Genomic DNA, 20,965 nt, shown 5'->3' on the forward strand with positions numbered 1-20,965 from the left:
GATAGGTTACTTAGAAATCATAACTATGTGACGAAAAACCACCAACACCACAATGCACATGTAAAATAATAGCGGTAGCCGAGCATGCGCAAATGTACATGTAAAATAACCGCTATTATTGCGAGCATGCGCAAATGTTTACCGGAAAGCGAAATGGATATACGGTTACCGTAACTGTAGCCACTGCGGTTTTAAACCGATCAATGGATACATTCATTGTTACTTTATATAATTAATTTATTTATTATTAAAATATAAATGAGCTATAATTTTGCTGTCAAGATACAAAATATCGATAATTGATAAATATCGCTTTAAATATAAAGCTTTTTTGTATTTTGTTTTTGGCAAATAAATTCATTCATTCATTCATTCATATCAATACTGATAATTGATACGAAGTATCGATAATCGATAGTCAAGTTAACACTTTGATTTAGATTGAAGGCGCTTGTCATTTATGAACTATTAGAAATATAAGAAAATTTTCCAATTAAATGCTATTTTTGTCGAAAGATATGTTTCTTACAGAGCTAAAATTATTTACAGTATTAAAATTATTAACAAAATACCGCTTTTTCTCCCTGAGGGGAAAGATTGATGCCCGGGTGGGGGGGAAAGCCGAGGGCAACAATTTACCTGAGGGAGAAAAAGCATTTTTCACTCATGATGTACACAAATCAAAGTCAAAGATGTAGTCATTTCAAAGATAAAATTGTTTACTGGTTTCAATATGTTGATATTATTTGCTTATGGAAAGGAAGTAACAGACAACTGGACAATTTTCTTCCCTATCTGAATGGATTACATCAGAGTATGAAATTCACTGTAGAGGTAGAGCAGGATTGTGTATTGAATTTTCTAGATTTTAAGAAGAGATCATAGCACTGGTGTCCACAAGTTTCCTATTTTCAGAAAACCAACTCATACGGATGTTATCATTCCTATTCATTCTTGTCATCCTATTTCTCACAAACTTGCTGCTTTCAATAGCATGGTCTATAGAGCACTAACAATACCTATGAGCTATAATGATTTTGATATTGAGATCACTAAAATTAAACAGATAGCAGTCACAAATGGGTATGAAGAAAGTATGGTGGATAGATTATTGTGTAAAATCAACAGACAAATTTCAATTAATTCTAGCTTTGTAGGCTCAATCTGTGAGGAAAAGACTTGGATAAAAATTCCATATTCAGGCCTTGCATCTGATAGGATAGGTAGGGAATTGAAGAGGAATGGATTTCATGTTGCTTTCAAGACCAAACCGATTTTAAATAGTCTATTTAGCTGGAGTAAAGACAAAATTGATATTTGGGATAAAAGTGGGGTGTATAGACTTAAATTTCGTGATTGTAATGCTTGTAACGTGGGTCAGACAGTAGAAGTTTCAAAAGTGGAATTAAAGAGCACATCAGAGATTGGAATAAACAAAATGGGGAATCCAACTTAGCAGAACAATTTATAACAAATAATCACATGTTTACAGTTGAGGAGAATGTTGAGTTTCTGCATGTTAATAACAAAGGCAGATCTTTGAATATTCTAGAGGCTTAAGAAATAACTAGAGTAAGGCCAGTTACAGAGCTCGACCGACCGTCAGTGCGTACGTCAGTCGCGCTTGTCTTTTCCATAGAGACTCCATGTATCCGTACAGAGCAGGACTGACGGCACGCACGCGCACGGTCAGGACCATGCGTTTTATACAGCGTACGAATATCATCGGTCGAGCTCGTGCGCATCCGTTCCATCTGTCGACTGACGCACTATTGAAACAAACGGAATCTTTCAGAGCTGTACTGATCAGTAGCCCGATCGCAACATAACCAATGTGCTGACACCTCTGCCCGACAATCAGCTGATATTGAACTGAATAGCATAATGAGTGAATTCAATTAATAGTGTCATATTTGAATTCAGAGTTTTTCTATACATTTCTTCAATCATTTCTAAATTTTTTATTGAAAAAAAAAAAATATTATTAATAGTATCTACATTTATTTGATCAGTAGCTTAAAGTGACTGAAGTATTCCCAATGGTGATACAAGCTCGAAATAACTCATCAACATTTCTGATGGAGATTCTGAGGTAGTTGAAAAATGTATCTTCACCCCAAGCAATGATGTATATTATAATGGTACTAAATTCCCTTTGAAATGCTCTTTGGGCGACCATCGGGTGAACTTTAATCTTTCGTTTACGAAGATAATATGCTGCAATTAAACAATCTGTAAAGGCGTCCATTTTGTGAGTCAGAAAAACTGATGTATGGTCAGGATGGTGCATACGCACTGACGGTCGGTCGAGCTCTGAATGTGTAAAACTGATTCATCGATGCGTACGGTCAGGATGGTACATACGCACTGACGGTCGGTCGAGCTCTGTAACCGGCCTTAGTGAGGACAATTCTCAATATAGTTTGAATGACCAGATTAATTTCAACCAATATAACACTACGAATTTAGTTTTATCATAACATTGTAAGCATACATTAGTCAATAGTTTTTCTCTTTACATATTTGTTTTATTATCTTTTATTTGTTTTCTTGGTTCTTATTTTGTACTGAAACTGGGCCAATGGCAGGCGCTCATGCCCTTGACCAATAGCAATATTCGCCTACTAGTATAAATTCTGCTGCTCTTGTATTTTGTTTTAGTTTATCAGAGATTGACAATGGTGTAACAACCGAAACCGGTCTTTTTAAGTATCAATAAATCTGTTGTTTTTGACAATTTCTTAGTACCTATTTTTATTTAAACTCAACTTGCTCACAAGCTGTATACAGACTATCTTGAATTTCGCATCCTACTGTGAGAAGGCTGATAATAACTTTCAGGGAGTTGCTAGTTGTGTGGTTGCTGGAGAATTCCAGTAAAATAGGTTGCACCGGACTAATCGTTGAAGTGGATGAGAGTGCGTTTGGGAAACGTAAGTATAATCGCGATTCGCGGTCGTCTGACTAGAACTCGTTGGGTAGTTGGTGGTATAGACCGAGAAAGTAGAAAGTGTTTTTTGAAAATTGTTGAAAAAAGGGACTCAGGTACTCTATTTCGTATAATTTCGGAGAATGTGGAGCCTGGGACGACAGTCATTACTGATATGTGGATGGGCTACAATAATCTTAATAGAAATGGATATCTCCACAAAACAGTGAATCACACGCTGAACTTTGTTTGCCCTGGTGATCGAAATGTGCACACTCGGACCATAGAAAGTCATTGGGCTAAGATAGAACGCGATATGCGTCGAAGAATAGGTCGAATGGCAGTTACTTCGTTTGAAACATATCTCGTGTAGTATATATGGAGAAATATGTATTCGAGGACAGAGGAACAGTTTGAAGACTTTTTCAAAGCCATCAATTATTTTTTCCCGCAGTAGTTTTATTCCCATTACAAAATGTACAGAATAGATAGGCCTAGCTTAGCAAGATAGTATAGATAATTAAGTGATAGGGTCTAGATTAAGAAGTAGAATAGGGCATTAAAAAATAATACGATTGAATGAAAAAAGACTAAGAAATTGTCAAATTCTTTTTTCATTCAATATGAATAATTACCACAATATCAACTTCTCAACTACACAAAAAGTGAAATAATACGATCTTAGTTTGACAAAATTTGTACTTATAATCGATAGTAATTTGTGTGTTTATCCAATCACTGTAGGTAATCAATGGTTTAGAGCTGAAAGTGTCTTTAAGTAACTTAAATTAAGTATTCCTCGGAGTGCAATCCTTAACAATAGACCACGAAAATGTCGAAATTCAATAACAGTGGGCGACCACTGAAGGGTCACTAGAACTTCTACCTGTTCATCCATTGTTTTCGGCGGCCCTGTCTGCTTTATTTTACCCGATAATCATGTGATGCCGAATCCAAAGCAATGTATTTTTTGCTGAGGGTGATGCCCATATGAGCACTAGGCTTGTGTGTTCGAAATGAGACGGATGATGTTGAGAGTTGATTAGACCCACAGCTTTAGATGGGTCCTTCGATTAATAGAGAACAGTACTCTATTGTACATTCTATAATTTAATGACAAATTCAGGTGAATTTAATGAGGTCTTCTCAATTATTTCAGTAAAAAATAGAAATCTTAATATAAACCCTTGAGAATTATACAAATAATTAATTATAGTTAAATTGAAGGAAAGAGCTAGTCAAATTGCAAAGTGCAAATATAAAGAAAATAAAAATCTCAGTACCCTTTTTTAAAAAATATTTTATCACAACATGTTTGAAATGAGACGGATGATGTTGAGAGTTGATTAGACCCAAAGCTTTGGTGGGTTCTTGAATTAAGGCTGTGCAAAGGCTAAAAATAAACTAAATAAATAATTTTTAGTCATTTTTATTTTCTTTATATTTATATTACAAGTAGCCCTATACAGGAAAGAGATAAATAAGATGCAAAGTGCACTATATGTTCATGCTTTATTATACTTTTAGCACAGTTAAAATGAAACTTTTGATCTTCTTGTAGTAGGTATTATTCATTTTGTTGACCGAGCGAAGTGAGATCTAAAATTCAAGTCGACGGTTTGGCATTTCTCTTAATGTTTTAAATGTTTGAATGTTTATATGTTTATATGTTGTGCATTTACAGCGGAACGCGGTAATAGATTTTCATGAAATTTAACAGGTATGTTCCTTTTTTAATTGCGCGACAACGTATATACAAGGTTTTTGAAATTTTTGCATTTCAAAGATAATATAAAAGGAAAAAGGAGCCTACTTTATACGCCAATATTAGAGTAAAAATCAGACTATAGAATTATACATCATAAATCAGCTGACAAGTGATTACACGGATGTGTGGAGAAGCCAGTCTATTGCTGTATTTCCATAAGGTCTATAGTTTCAATCAGGTACTTGTGGATGAGAATACTGCGTGAGGTCTACTGTTCACATAACTACTAGTATTAATATAGCCCTCAGGGCAGCTTTCATTATGAAATTTGATTAATTGTTCAGTTCGTTTCGAAACTAGTTCGCTCTGATTGGTTTACCAAGGGTCGTGCTGGGAAATTGACAAACAAAGTGGTGGGGAATAAGACTGAAAAAAGGATTAATTTCAACGAGAATCTAACAGCTTTCAACAGAAGACTGTTTATGCAAGCCAAGCTCAAAGCTAAGCCTCTTGAATATAAATATGTGTGGACCTCGCAGGGCAGAATCCTCGTTAGGATAGAGGATCGCGCACAGATTATCAGAATCAAGTCTTTTTTGGATCTTGATAAAATTGTTTAATGATCTATCCGATTATTAAAATTTAGTACAGTATTCTCAGTAACATTTCTCATAATACCAATAATAATAACTTGAATAATAACAGAAACTACTGTGCTATCTAATCTTGGTTATGATTGAAGAGGATTTTCAATTTGACGAGATGATTCTGTCTTGCAGGCCTTATCCAACTATTGATAATTGGCTTCTTGATAATGATTATTATAATAATTCTCATTTCCCACCGTTTCAATTTAAAATTATCTCAAGATCATTAAGAAAACATTTTGATAAACTGACACGTACTAGCTATCCGTCATGCCAATTGAATAGTAAACTAAATTTTATATTTTTGTCTGAAATCAATATTGATAATAATTTGAGTGGCATCTTTGAGATGGCCGGTTACAGATCTGTGTTCAAATACGCTTCACATAGATTTCAACACAGACTTGCTGCTTATGTGAAAGAAAATATTTCTTTTGTTCAAAAAGATGTCAATTTCAATGTTGTTAATTTTGAATTCATTTTTCTGGAACTTAAGTTTGAAAATATTTGTATCTAAGTAATCAGTTTGTACAGACCTCACAGTACTCTAAAATCAGATTTCATCAATGATCTTGAAAACGTAATCTCTAAACTAGAGATAAATCCAATCTAATCATTGTAGGAGATACAAACGTTGATCTTCTAAAACGGGATGATCAATTTGTTCAATTATACGAATCAATGCTGTTATCTTACGGTTACAAAAAGGGTGTCTCTTTTGTTACTAGGGAAGAATCCAGACAAGATCTTCTTACTCAGTCCTGTATTGATCACTCATTTATTCGACTTACTGATAATAGTTTTACTTGTCATACAGGTGTGATCAACTTGAAAATATCAGATCATTATATCATTAAATGTAAAATCATTCACAATTCTTCATCAAAAGAAAATCAAAGAATATAAAGAAATCATATATAGAAATAAATTTATTGATACGTTGAAACAAAGTGAGTGGAATAGCTGCTTTTCACTCCTTTCACCTAATTTAATTTATGATAAGATTAAGCTGAATTTTGATATAGCAAGTAACCAATGTAAGAAAAGAATACATGTTAAAACATAAAAATCAGAAATAATTGGATGACTGAATCGCTTCATAATAAACTCAAAATTAGAGACAGACTATTTAGGCACAATAAGTAAATTTAGGCACAAATAGCTGAAACTTTACACTATTTTCTCTTTATTTTATTTTGTGTTCAATTTTCTAGTTTTTCGAAATTTAATTCAAACGTGTCTTTGACAATGACTGCGACTACGCCCCGTTTTGGAAAGCCAATTTTCTGACTCCAGCTGTTTAAAGTCTAGGACTTAGCTAAATCCCGAGCTCGGAAACCGGCACTTAGAGTAATCCCTCCAACATCCAGTACAGAAACGAGCATCAAAGTTTCCAGAACAAACTTAAAAAAGAATCACTTTGAACAATTAATTACGACATAGATTTGTAATGGAATCAAACATTGAAGAGTATTAAAAAAGAAATCACACAAACAAAACGAGAATACATAATAAAATTTTTCCAATTTTCCAAAATGATATAAAATCAAAATGGAAATGTATTAATGGAATTTTGGGTAGGGCTTCAAATGATTCTGGTAACCGAGTTCTAAGAGATTTATCCAATAAATTCAACAGTGCATCTGAACTATCAGCTCAGCTTTTGCTTTAGCATCTGGCTCCGGATAGGGTTACTTGCCTAGGGTTACTAGGTGAAACCCCGCCAACGGTCTCAAAGGCGGATGAGGAGGAATCCCAACGCCCGGGAGGTAAACCCAAATCAAATCGAAGGTAATGTGACCCAAAGAAGACGTCGTTGGGCTGATCCCCCACATGTTGGATAATACTTGGATTCAGAGAAACACACGTAGCCTCTGATTAGGACTGGGAACACGGAATAAAAGGAAACGCAATTTCATCAGATTTGGAACATAGAACATTCGAATTCTTACAGGAAAATGAGTTGAGTTAGTGAAGGAAATGAAGAAATATAAAATTAGGGTGTTGGATCCGAGTGAAATAATAAGAAAAGGAGTAGGAGAGAGAGTATTGGATGGAGGATATGTCATGCGCTTCTCAGGAATTCCAGAAGGAAGAAGAGCTAGTGGGGGGATTACTGTATCATGGATGAAGACACCAAAACAAGAGTTAGAAGCTGGGAAGTTGTTTAGGTCCTAGAATAATCAGAGTAGATCATGACCTAGAAGAGAAAATAAGCATAATTCAAGTGTATGGACCAACAGAAGATGCAAGTGTGACAGAAAAAGATGACTTTTGGTTGCAACTGGATCGAGCGACCATCAAGGCTGAAGAATCAAGGAAGCTGGTGGTGATGGGAGATCTCAATGGAAGAGTTGAATTAGATCAAGAGGATGGTCATGGAGGTATGAGAATGTATGGTTGTGAATGAGTAAAGAATAATAATGGACAGAGACTGATTAGACACTCATCACATTCTTCTCATCGGCAATACTTGGTTCATTCACAAAAGAGTTCATAAGATCACATTTGTGGGAGAAGGTGGGGAGGCTGAGAGTATGATCGATTACATACTGTATCAGGGCAACCTCAGGTATGCTGTCAAGGATGTTAAAGTCATCAGAGGAGCTGAGCTTGTCACTGACTATAGGCTACTGAAGGCAGGCACAGGGTTTGAAGAGAGGAAGGTGGAACGGCAGAGCGCATACACGAGAATAAAGCATGAAGAACTAAGGTGTATTGACAGCAGGGAAAGATACGGAATAGAGCTCTCAGCCCGCATTGAAAACATGCAGAATAGTGATAATGATATTGATGGCTTCTAGAGTGGACTGAAAGATGCTATAATAGGTGCTGCTAAGGAAGTTTGTGGTGAGAGACGGCTGGGAAGGTTCAAAAAGAGGACAAGATGGTGGACGGAGGAAGTTAATATGAAAGTTAGAGAGAAAAAAAAGCTTGCAGGAAGTATATGAAAACTAAAAGACAGGAGGAATACAGAATATACGTGGAGAAAAGAAATGATGCAAAAAAATAATGAAGTTAGCGAAAAAAATCTTGGCCAGATTTTGGTCAAGACTCAAAATCTACAAGACAAGCATGGACAGAATAATGGACGGTCATCTTGGAAAGTTGTGAAGTGTTTGAGAGGAAAATATGGGAAGCAAGTCATAACAATAGTGGACGATGAAGGAAGGTTGTTGTCACAAAAATAAGAAGTACTAGATACATGAAGAAGATACTGTGAGAGTAAGTTTCAGATGGATAATGCCCAGGATGAGGACAATCGACACGAGTTTGAGCAAATAAGGAACGAAATAGATGGAATAACAAGTGTAATCAGCAGGGAGGAGATAGTAGAATCCATTAAAGGACTGAAGGCTAGGAGGGCAGCGGGAGAGGATGGTATTGTACCATAATTAATTAAATGGGGAGGGATATCTTGGTGAATAAATAATTGGATTTGATCAACCACACATAGCTGCAAGAAAGAGTCCCTATGCAGTGGAGAAAGAATATTATCATCCCAATTCATAAGAAGGGTCCCACCACTCAATGTGATAACTACAGAGCTGTATGCTTAACCCCGGTGGTCATGAAAATAGAATAGAATAGAATGACTGCCTTTATTTTATACCTGGGAGGGCAAAGTTAGGGCGCAGTCGGCCCTCTCTTACACTTAACCCTCAACGTATACAACTCGAGAAAAGACTGCGCAAAGTGGTGGAAGAAGATTTGGAAGATGAACAGGCGGCATTTAGACCAGGCAGACAAACTCAGGAGCATATCTCCTCCCTTAGAAGTATATGTTCAAAATTTCTGGGGAAGGGAAGGAACGTTTATTTGGCCTTTATGGATTTGAAGGCTGCCTTTGACACAGTTCCAAGGACGCTAATATGAACTTTTATCAATAAAAAGAGAGTACCCACGAAGCTAATTAAGCTATTATTAGTGTGCATGAGGGTGCGGCGAATTATCTGATTGCCACCTGTGATGTTTTCAACTGGCATAGTTTGTTTATCACTTGTAACAGTTTATTTCAATACTTTATCCAGAGTTCAATTTTGTCATTCCAACATTACAAATATTTAATCATTCATCTAGTTTCATTTAATCAATTACAACATAGGAAATCAACAAATTAAATATTATTATATTGTTGACCATGACGTGATCAACAGCAAGCATTTTTACAGGTATTTCATGTGAGTAAAAGTTACCTAAAAAATACCTAGTTACTCAAGTTATCCACCACGATGGATGAAGAACAAATTTCTGTTCAACGTGAACAGTTCACAATATTACAGCATCAATTGGGTAACGTTTTCCGAGTGTTTAAAATTCTAAAAAATGTATTTTTAAAACTTTCATTAACCTATAAAAAGATGAAATATTTTTAATGTTGGAATGACAAAATTGAACTCTGGATAAAATATTGAAATAAACTGTTACAAGTGATAAACAAACTTTGCCAGTTGAAAACATCACAGGTGGCAATCAGATGATTCGCCACAAGGGAATAGTGGCAAGGGTCCGCACGGGTGGAGGAATGTCAGAGGAGTTTGCCATGGAAAAACGGGTGAAACAGGGTGACAGCCTCAGCCCACTGCTGTTCATACTGGTAATGGATGAAATACACAAAATATGTAAGAGAAGGACACAAAATATGCTGGTGGGATACTGGAATATGAGACCAATTGGCAAAAGAGCTCTCCTGTATGCTGATGATATTGTCCTTATTTGCAACACAAGAGAAAAATTACAGCAGTCTGTAACTGAATGGGCAGAGGAGTTGAAATTGAGGCAAATGATTCTGAATGTAAAGAAAATGTCATGGTTGTGTCGAAGGGAATGACAGGTAATGTGCAAGTTATGGTGGATGGGGAGGAGATGGAACAGGTAGCAAAATATGAATACCTTGGTACAGTGTTTTCAGAGGATGGGAAAATAGATAGGGAGGTGCTCAACAGAGTGAGAAAGGGAGCTGCTGCCTATTATGCAACAAAAGGTTGTATATTTGGGAAAAAATAAAATGATAAAAAGATTAAGAATTAAATATATCGGGCAGTTATTGAACCTATCTTGCTTGCTGTATGGAAGTGAAAGCTGGCCGATGAAATCATCTCATGAAAACAAGATAAGGACAGTGGAAATGAAGTGCCATAGAAAAACTGTCAGAAAGACAAGAAGAGATAGAGTAAGGAATACTAGAATAAGGGAAGAAGTGGGCATGAGAAATGTCAGTGAAAGGATAGAAGTGAGGCAGTTGGGCTGCTATGGACATGTACAGCGAATGAGGGATGATTGCAAGACAAAACAGTATGTTAATGTGAGAGTGCAAGGGAGGAGAAAAGTGGGACGTCCAATATGAGAATCGGCATGAGGAGATAGGACGGAGAAGAGGAAAGACTGTTCCAGAGTTGAAGAGAATGGCGATGGATAGAGAATCATGGAGGAAATGAACTGAGGCTACCCCTTTGAACGCTTTAAAGGCACACTGGGGAGAGGCAAAGAAGAAGAAAAGTATAAATACAACTTTCAAACTCCAACACAAGCTACCTCTGTAATCTCTCTGTACCATATGAAATAATAATTTAATTACTCCACAATCACTGAGTTTATATTTTGTGATATGAACTTATGCACTCTCAACTCTGTGACATGTAAATTAATATGGATAATTATTCAAGCCACTGAATCTTATATAATTATATATTTTTTGAAGTATGACTTTTACGTATGAAAACTCACCTCGGGTAGTTTGATCGGCTGATATGACGGCTTATCTTTAGGCCCAACATAAGGACGTTTCATAATGTAGAGGTTGAAAAGGTACCACTCAATAACTAAAGTTAGAACAACACCGGCAGAAAAACAGAACACGACTAAGATGACGGCGATGAAAATATCCATTTCCTCTCTTGGGGTAGCTGGAGGTGTAGACGGAGATGTATCTAGCTAAGTTTCATCCTTGTCCATTTCTTACAATCTGGAACAAACATCAATAACGAAATTTAAAATTATTGAAGATTCAATAAACGAATTACAGTGAGGTCCACGTTATAATGGCAGTTGAGAAAGATAGACGCTGCCGATGTTCAATGATTAAATAACGAATTTTTATTATTGAGAGTAAGTATTTTGTTGGTCAGTTATATTTCTACATTGTTAAGAAATGATTTGGCAACGTTGCGGAGCTATAAAGGATTGCGCTCTCTGCTTAGGCAAATGAATAGCACAAAGTTACCTTATTTTTTCTCTCCCTATCATGTACTTACTTATTGTATGAATCAATAAAGAATAAAGGATAGCAACCCCATAATATTATTCAAATACTGCCATTATAAAGTGAACCCAACTATACCATATTCAAACATTAGATTGTAAATTATGAAAGAACCAATAAAATTCCACATTTTTAGAACGAAGGACTTTTAATGAACAAAATGCAACTTTAACAACCAATTTTCAACTTGACAAGATTTCAACTGAGAGTTTGTCCATTTATTTCATTTCCAATTCCAATGGTTATACCGATTGTATTGATATGTAGGTTTCTTCAGAAATGGTAATGAATAATATTGTATTCAGACATCTGACAATATTTGCTATTTTTAGTGAGAAAAGCACCTACTGGAGAAGACAGGAGATCAACTTCTCAGAGTTTGCATAATAGATGATACTTGTGGATCAACTTCAGAAGCTTGCCGCAAAGTTGGATATTAGTTTTTTCTCAGTTAAGCTTCCAGAGTCCTTCAAACTTTTACACAATGCGAGTTTTCGTACAAACGGAGGGGACGGGATCTATTTATTCAGTGAGGCGATTTGACACACCATGTCTCAACTTTCACAAACTAAAATCACAATGGATTCATAGCACTCTTGAGATAATAATCAGAAATAAATTATAATTACTCATTTTGATTGTATTGGAATAATAATATAATTATATTATTAACGATAGCTTCGTTCTTGCAATGACTTTAATTCAGTAATGCTTGGATTGTATTTAGTTCACCTTAACTATTTAACCTGTTTTTCTACCCTCAATTTTATTATTTTTATAACTTCTTATCATCATACTGTATTTATTATTCATACTTAGTTCACTTTTAATCACTTTTGTTTTTTTATACTCAGATATTAATATTTCTATGCATTTTGTGAATTGATTGTACTGTATTTCTTAATTTTTCTTATTAACTTGCTTATTTGATTGTAAATAGTATTGAAGACTGCTTTGGGCTTAATGCCTGTAGTCTTCCTCGTTTTTTTGTAATAAATTAATAAATAAATTATAGGGGAAAATTTGGCTTTGCCAGAATAGAATCAAGAATATCTAGTTTGCATTGTTAAAAAAATAAAAATAATGATATTACCTGAGTTGGAAACTTTATATCACAATATAAACGGAACCCGTTCAAAAAATACATTTAGAAAGCAGAAAAATATTAATTGTTCTTCAAACAATACGTTCATGCAGTATATATTGTTTGAGACCTCTTACTTCGATTTTCAATAGTATTCCGAATCTGGTAGTAATGAAGTAACAACTGAACAATTGTTCTGTTGAAAGAAAAATAAAGAGCAGAGAGTTTGAATTTGGGAAGATTTAGAATAGTGACTACCTACAAATTCAAAAGATTATCTTTGATGATGTTCAAGCTCTATTGCAACTTTGTCAGAAAAATATCCATGAGTTGGATAAATTTAAATTTAAATGTACAAAATTAGGCATTTAAATAGCTTGAAAATAGTAAGGTGAATGTAGTAATGAAAGTAGTAATGTGCTCTATACACACTGCCGATTGCAGAAGCCATAAAACTAAGTTAGTGAACTGGGATTAAAATAAACATTTCTTGAACTCAAACTTGGAAAATGATTCAATGAATATTTATATTGATATTATTATCATCATAGACTTTGGTGATATTCTATATTACTATTACACATACCCAGACTGTGTCTCTGTTGAGAAAATGTACAAATTATAATTATTTGATCTAGGCCCTAAAATATTTTATTTGATTTCATTCATGAGATAAGTTTCAGTCAGTAGTAGGACCGTTTTTATTAGTTTATTTATAATATTTGATTAAACCTAAATTGGATGAGAACTGTGACATATTATATTATTATTATAATGTACCATTATCAAGTTATTCTTTATTATCTTAGTGTTATAATTTGCTTTTATTTTAGGTTTGATATAAATTTACACCACAGATAGAAACGTGATAAATTATACTGTACTGACAGGGGTAAATCAGAGTTTAGTTGATATTTACAAGCATTAACAATGTAAAATTTTGGAAATCACATAGTTTTTTATTTTTTTCTTAAATTGGAGAAAAATGACAGAACATCCTGCTAGCAAATCGTTATTCAACACAACGGTTTGATTGAGTACAGTATTTGTTACCACAACCTAGCCTTCAAATAAACATATATAATGAAAGTGGCTAATGGGAATTCTGCAAAACATTCATAGTCTGCGGACCAGTATGTATATTTTTGAAAGGTTGGCAGATTTATTAAGGTGCAGAACTCTATAGCAAAATAAACAAACAAAATGGGGTATACTGCAGAGCAATGATAAAGAAAAACAAACTTGGCTTGGTCAATGGAAAATTGAAACTGAGCCAAAAATAATATTCACACACCACACATCCTTATGGAAGGCGTTAAGAGATATTAGCCCACTTTTATTATAGGTTCTGTAGAATGGAAGCTATTAAAAATTCTAGTATGCTATGCTAGACAACATTGCAGATCCTAGAGCAAATTTCATGTGGCATTTGAACAATACTCTCTGGAGATCTAATTTAATAACTTTTTCCCCAAGTTCATATTGTAGGACTACTGATGATGCAGACCCAATTACAGGGTTTATTCCAAGCCATCTCTTGATCTAAATGGAATACACAATAAAATGGAATGAAACTTATATCTCTCAAGCTCTCTCCATTCTACGTGAGTTGAGTTTATTTTTAATAGCTTTCTTACAGCAATAACTATTTCTAATAACAAATGATTTCTTGGCAAGCGACAAGAAAACTTTCAGCAGTAATCTTGTATTACATTCTTGAATTTTCAGAGTATTATTGAACACCAAATAAACATTGCATAACAACATTCTTCGAACACTTCCATTATTATTATTACAAGGGGCATGCATAAAGTAAGGTCCCCACTTGTTATTAGGCATAAGGCATTTTTTATTGCAATAAATAAGTATACCATCTGAAAGCTTGTACTTTCAACTATTTTTCTACATAGTTGTCAGATTTTCTACGCAATTTTCCTAACGAATTATGAACTGCTACAAGAATTAAGAACTCCATACCGCCAATAAACTCTAGACAGGACACCACGCACACATTGAGGAGCAGAATGTAATTCTATACTCTCTATTGAATCTCCATTGCATATTAAATAGTTATAAAATGATAATTGATCAATTATAAAACTCGTGAATATTATAAAGCCCCTGACATTTGTAAACAAACTATTGAGAGTATATATTAGGCTACATACTATAAATTCTTATATACGGTACTCACATTCTTTACTTTCTGTTTAGGACAGGGCACTCAGTCCACAACTTGGCTATGGATGTTCAACAAAGTTGTGAATTAACTGTTTTTTGTCAAGGATCAAAGAGAAAAGCTTGGAGACTGGCTGATCAGGCTCCTCTCAGAGGCTTGGGAGAAATCATAGACAACATTTTGAAGAACTTGATTATCACAAGGTTTTACGCGGTGACTGCCGTAGTACAAGCTTACTCACTCATAGTATACTTATTCATTGAAATAAAACAATCCTTACAACAGTAAAAAGTGTGGAAGCCTTAATTTTTACATGCTCTTCGTATTGTCGAAAACTTTCAAAATTTTTCAACAAGAGATATTTGAGATGAAATAAAAGAGCCTAATCAAGTTTACAAGAGTTTTATGACGGTATAAATGCAGTATTGATTAAATATGGGAGATAATTATAATGGAACACGGATCCTTTTAATCAAATTCAATATGCATATTCAGAGCAAATATCTTTATGCAAATATTTTAATGTTGATTGTTGACGCACTAGTATACATTATGTCAACACCACAATTTAATTCTCACTCGTTTCCAATTCAATTTAAGTCTATTAAACCGTTGAATAATAGATTATTTATTTAATACGGTACCGTACTATTTTATTATATTCATTGACCGGCATGAATTAAAAGAGACCAATATTAAGAGACCATTTGTTTCAAAAGTGTAGAGGGGTGAGGTTACTTTATATTTCTAAATCCACCTGGCACAGAATTTTTGAAGAGAGCAAACTTTCATGAATAATTTATTTGAAATGGTATTTATAATTTGTTCAAACTCATAGAGCAAAAATGAAAAGGAAAAAGCACAGAAAATGGAAAGAACTGTTGTTGTTCCATAAACTCCGTTAGGTACCTAACATATAAATTATTCTGATGATAATCGAGAAATCACGTTACAAGGATGTGCTATCACAATAATTGAATAAACAAAGGACCTTGGTATGACCTAGAGGCGGTGTGGAATATTAAGTACATAGGCTGATAGGCCTATAAGCTATAAAAGTATACCGTTTCATAAGTAATATTTTTACACTTTCCTGTGTGACTACCGTACTTGAAAGATACAAAATTAAAATAAGTATTATAATCTGTATATGAAGATCTAGTTTAGTAAAGTTTACAATTAATAACATTTATTTCTATTAAAATGTAAGATTGGCCTACATAATTTCATAAAAGTTAGCATATTAGAAATTAAGTGGACATCAACATATTGTATCTTGTTTTTGGCAAATAAATAAACTCAAATTGGTTTATGCACAATATACTTAAGTTACTGTCTGGTTGGATTAAAAGCTTTTAATCATAGCATATTCTGGTATATTTTTATTATTTTCAGTAATTTTCAAATGTCTTCTACCATATAGAGCAGCGGTTCATTAACCGAGTACGGTCTGTGGTATGGTATCATAATGTTAGATTCCAATAAGAGAGAATAACAAATTAGGAATAATAATTCAAGATTACTATCTTCAAGAATACGAGCTCAAGACAATGGGCAACTGGGATTAAAATATTGTAAATAGTAATTTTTGAAGAACATCTTTGCAATAAATCTAACTGTTACGTATTAGAAAAAGAAAACAAACAAAAGCTAACCTTTAGGGCTTCAGGATTACTGAAATGGAGCTCCAAATATTGTTCGAATAAAAAATCAATTACTTACCTTAGCAATAAGGCTGCAATCAGAACATGAATAACAATCCACAGGGTTTTATATAATTCATGATAAAGAATGTCTCTATTTCTGATGCAGAATTAGAAAGTGGTTCAAAGATTAAAACTATAAATGCCCTGAGTTTATACAAAGAATAATGTTTGAATCATTACAGAAAACAGAACAGAGAATGTGTACGGTACAGGTTCAAAGTTCACAAGCAAACAGCTGACTGATTAGAATAGAACTGTCAAAAGCTTGTTCCACAGCCTGTTAGATATCATCAAAATATAAACACAATTTTATTGAATAACACACTAGCGCTTGTGTGTAGCTTGTGGAGTTACAAGTTCTAGGTTTCCTCCATAGAGGACGCTAAGGGTCCTATCAAGAGTTGGCGGTCAAAATACAAACTTGGTTTATTATTTTTTACAAAGGATAGTATTATTTTATTCATGGCTGATGACTGTTAGACTGTTCTGCTCAATTATTGCATAATTCTATTCCTCCCGATCAAATAATAATCATTATTATTGAAAACATAAGAACAATAATAATAAAACAAACGATGGTGTAAACTATATAGAAAAGTTAATAAATTGCCAAGTTGTCAAGTATGTTGTATGTACAAGTAATTAAATTATTATTTACTGGAATATAAAATAGATAGAGTTATATTCCGTAATATGGAGGCTACTATTAAGATGGTATAAATTAATATTTCAGATAGAGATTATCAATTTTTACTCACATAGTCTCATGATCTCAACCCTTATCAGCATGATCTACCTATAGTGAGGTCCACGTTATAATGGCAGTGTGCGATTAGCAATGGTATTGCTATCCTCGTCTATCATTCAAGAAAGCGGATAGCGCTATCTCTTTATTGCTTTGCTCTGTTGCCAGATCGTCTTTTAACAATGTAGAGTTAATAATTTATTAACGAAATATTTCATCTTAATAATGAAAATATAATTTCTTGCTTAATAAAATAAATCTATGAAAATATTGAAAATATAATTTCTTGCTTATTAAAATATAATTGATTATTTTAAATGAGAATGAACAGTTAATATTACATCAATAAACCAGTATCACCTACCGTCTATTGAAGGCATTGACAAGACAGAGGTTCGACAACGTTGTTCTATCTTTCTCCACTGCCATTATAACGTGGACCTCACTATAGTCCATCATTGTGTATTCAGCATGCAAATTTATTAAGATTTTTCAATAGATCTACGAATAATATAATGATAATTACCTATATTATTTGATCAAAAGGAGATATAATAGTGCTAGATAGAATGACAATGCTAGATTTTATCATGAAATGTTTCGTAATAAAATATTTAAAAAAAATGTCATCCAGCTAATCCATAAATGCGATATGTTTATTCTATGAGCTGTTAATGAAATCTATACAGGAATGCTAATAAGAAGTCTTTGTTGAATTAAATTCAATGTTTAAAGGCTCAAAGGATTGATTATTACCAGAGAAAGTATACAGAAGTGCATGCTTTCTCTGATGTCTAATATGTCTATGATACAACTCTGTATTTCTTGAAAAGCTGAAACTTGTTCAAGAGTACAAGTGTATTCAAATAACAGCGAAACTCCTAACCTTGAGAAAAACACTTATACTCACTTGATACTTGATTTCTACGTCGTTGACTGGGAAAACCAGATAGACTGTGTCGGGGGTCTTGGGATACCTCCTCTTAGGCCCGGTTGCACAAAAGCCGGTTAAATTTAACCGTGATTAATTTCACGAGAGCCAATAAGGGAAGCATTCTTTTCTAAAAGACCTTCTCTGATTGGTTCTCGTGAAATTAATCACGGTTAAAATTTAACCGGCTTTTGTGCAACCGGGCCTAAGACTCTGTTATTGCAGTGGATCTCATTGGAAAACAAAGACTCATTCTCCAGTTCTGCCAGTGATTCTATTAATTTGTTGCTTTTTATCAGTTGTTCAGTTGCTCCTTTACTGAAAATTTTTTCTCATTTCCAGAATCCTTCACAAATTTGGGAAGCTCATCAAATAATTTGAGTTAACACTGACTTGATAAAACCATATTCAATTCTTCTTCTCACCTTAGTAAGTTTTCTCCAAGTTTCTTATCCAATATTGTCATAATATAATATTTTAATGCACTCCTGTATTCAATAAGTGTATCGAGAGAAACGATTTCAAGATACACCTCCGTTCTCTGTGAATAATCGGATTACAGTTTTTGTTTTTGAAAGATTGATGACATGTGAGCAACTTTTGAAAAAAAAAATCAAAATGATTCTGTTTAGTTCATTTTTTTATTGTATATTGTCTTTGATTTGAAATGAAGACTCATTATGATTATGACTCAGGAATGATGAAAGTGGATGATACTTGGAGCTGGACACAACCCTGAACCGAAATTGTGAAGTCTTTCGTTCTTCCATGCTCTAGAATATCTTACGAAATCCGTAAAACGCTTCTTGGATGTGTAGAAACCTATTTGTAAATGCTAGCTGCGCGAAATATAATAGCCCGACGCGAGAGTTGATTTAGATTGGGCAGACAGTGCTATTACAGAGAATAGAATAGTGCTGAGAAAGGGTAAACTGATACAATAAATCTAGGAAAGGTCATGGACTGTATGGCAGCGGGTCTTATGAAGATGACCTCCGAACTGTACCGACGATGAGCTTTTGATATCCATGCATACATGAATGCATCGGATGTCGGCCACTTCTCATGCTATCCTCCAGCCTCCTCCAATCCAATCCTCCAGCCTCCAACATCATACCTACAGGACTGTATCAGAGTTTGTGATACAGAGATGTATTGAGAAGTTGTGCAGCTGAAATGAGGTCATATAGCTCGCATTGCAACCCTCTGGTCATTATAATATCTAGACAATCACCGTTTTGGTAATGCCTGTTTAGTTGTAATACGAATAGATACCAAATAATAGCAGTGAAATGTGTAACTCCATTGATGGACAAGAGAGAAACATTAATGTTGACTGGCTAACTCTTTTCAACACAATTTCAGTGACAACAATTATTGGAGAATAATGAAATTGAAAGGAAATATTTACACATGAGAACTATCAATTGGCGTTTTTAAAAAACGACATTCTTATAGTTTATAGAGGCGTTCGAATGATAGGTATTCAAAAGAAGTTTCCAATAGAAAATAGATTTCTCCTTTCGGCCAAAATTGGAATCAACCGATAACTGATACTGAGCCGATACAAATGTAACAATATTTAATATACAACTCTCTAGGACTGGATTCACCAACAGTTGAAAAATATAAAAAAGACTTGAAATAAAATGAAAAATTTTGATTGTCTGCAAGTACTTTTTGATGAGACAATTTTACCAACTTGAATTCTCGTTTTCTATTTTATTTTATATTTCTATTTATCATTGAACCGATACACTGAGCCGATGTAATGTACTATAGTGAGGTCCACGTTATAATGACAGTATTTGATCAACTTTGGTTTTGCTATACTTGTCTATTATTCGACAAAGCCGGTGGTACTATCCTTTTCTAGGTTCACAACGATGCCAATTATGTTTTTGACAGTGTAGAAATATAATTAATTGATGCAGAGAATCGGCATTGCTATTCTCCTATCTTTATCCACTGCCATTATAAAGTGGACCGCACTATAGTTGTCATTATTCTTTGATTTATCAATTTAAACAATGGATAACTCATTTTTTATTTGGGTGGTTCGTATTACAGTTACTGTATAGAGATATATCATCTTTATACAGTAACTGTAGTCCGTATCAGTACGGTACTGATATTGTCAGTACTTGAGTACTGTAAGGACTGTAAGCTATAATTGTACTAATCATAGCTTCTCTGAATATTGCGGTTATTAGCAAATACTTCAAGCCCCTCCCGTAAAGTTATGCACTTGAAGTTGTAGAAAACAACTAAAACATCACTGATGAAGTGTTTTCTGGAAAACACCGGGAAACACTGAATACGCGAAAAATGACCATTATTGGTCAATCAGTATTCCTCTGATTATACATAGAGAATGAACTTTTCACTGTTGCGATACGATAAAAAACTGATTGATTTCTGTTCTGTATTGTTCGAGCTGGCATCTATCATCATCTAATCGTATGAGTTGCTGCGTATCGTACTTATATTGCATAACTTGTATCGCGTTGCATCGAATTGTATAGTGTGAACCGTCCTTAGACACGACCACCCAAGGTATCTAGAATACAATGTTTTCTAGATACCATGCTACCACCTAAATTTACAAAGCCATAGCGTTAGGTTGTGACGTCATCAGTTATTGATGAAATTATCCAATCAGAAAACTGCAAATCTAGAGTTTCAATTCAGCTGATTTCTAATCAGCTTTCTGATTTGGTAATTTCATCGACTACTGATGACGTCGCACCCTATCGCTATAGCCAATACCTACT

General features: G+C 34.1%; 1 protein-coding gene across 4 annotated transcripts in view; it reads right to left on the reverse strand.

The window, feature by feature from the left end:
* LOC111053899 (PDZ domain-containing protein 8) overlaps nt 1–16,741 on the reverse strand; it is a 60,955-nt gene extending 44,214 nt beyond the window's left edge. For 3 of the 4 annotated variants that reach the window (XM_022340836.2, XM_039432921.1, XM_039432922.1), the window contains exons 1-2: nt 16,532–16,739; nt 11,012–11,249 (exon numbers count right to left, since the gene is read on the reverse strand). In XM_022340836.2, the coding sequence (XP_022196528.2) occupies nt 11,012–11,173 (162 nt within the window). In that variant the 5' untranslated portion in view covers nt 11,174–11,249; nt 16,532–16,739. Of the gene's footprint in view, nt 1–11,011; nt 11,250–16,531 lie in introns of all 4 variants that reach the window. The other variant, XM_022340835.2, reaches the window with a different exon arrangement.
* Nucleotides 16,742–20,965: the final 4,224 nt, after the last annotated feature.

Source organism: Nilaparvata lugens, chromosome 7 (genome assembly GCF_014356525.2).
Source record: "Nilaparvata lugens isolate BPH chromosome 7, ASM1435652v1, whole genome shotgun sequence".
Taxonomy (NCBI): Eukaryota; Metazoa; Arthropoda; class Insecta; order Hemiptera; family Delphacidae; genus Nilaparvata; species Nilaparvata lugens.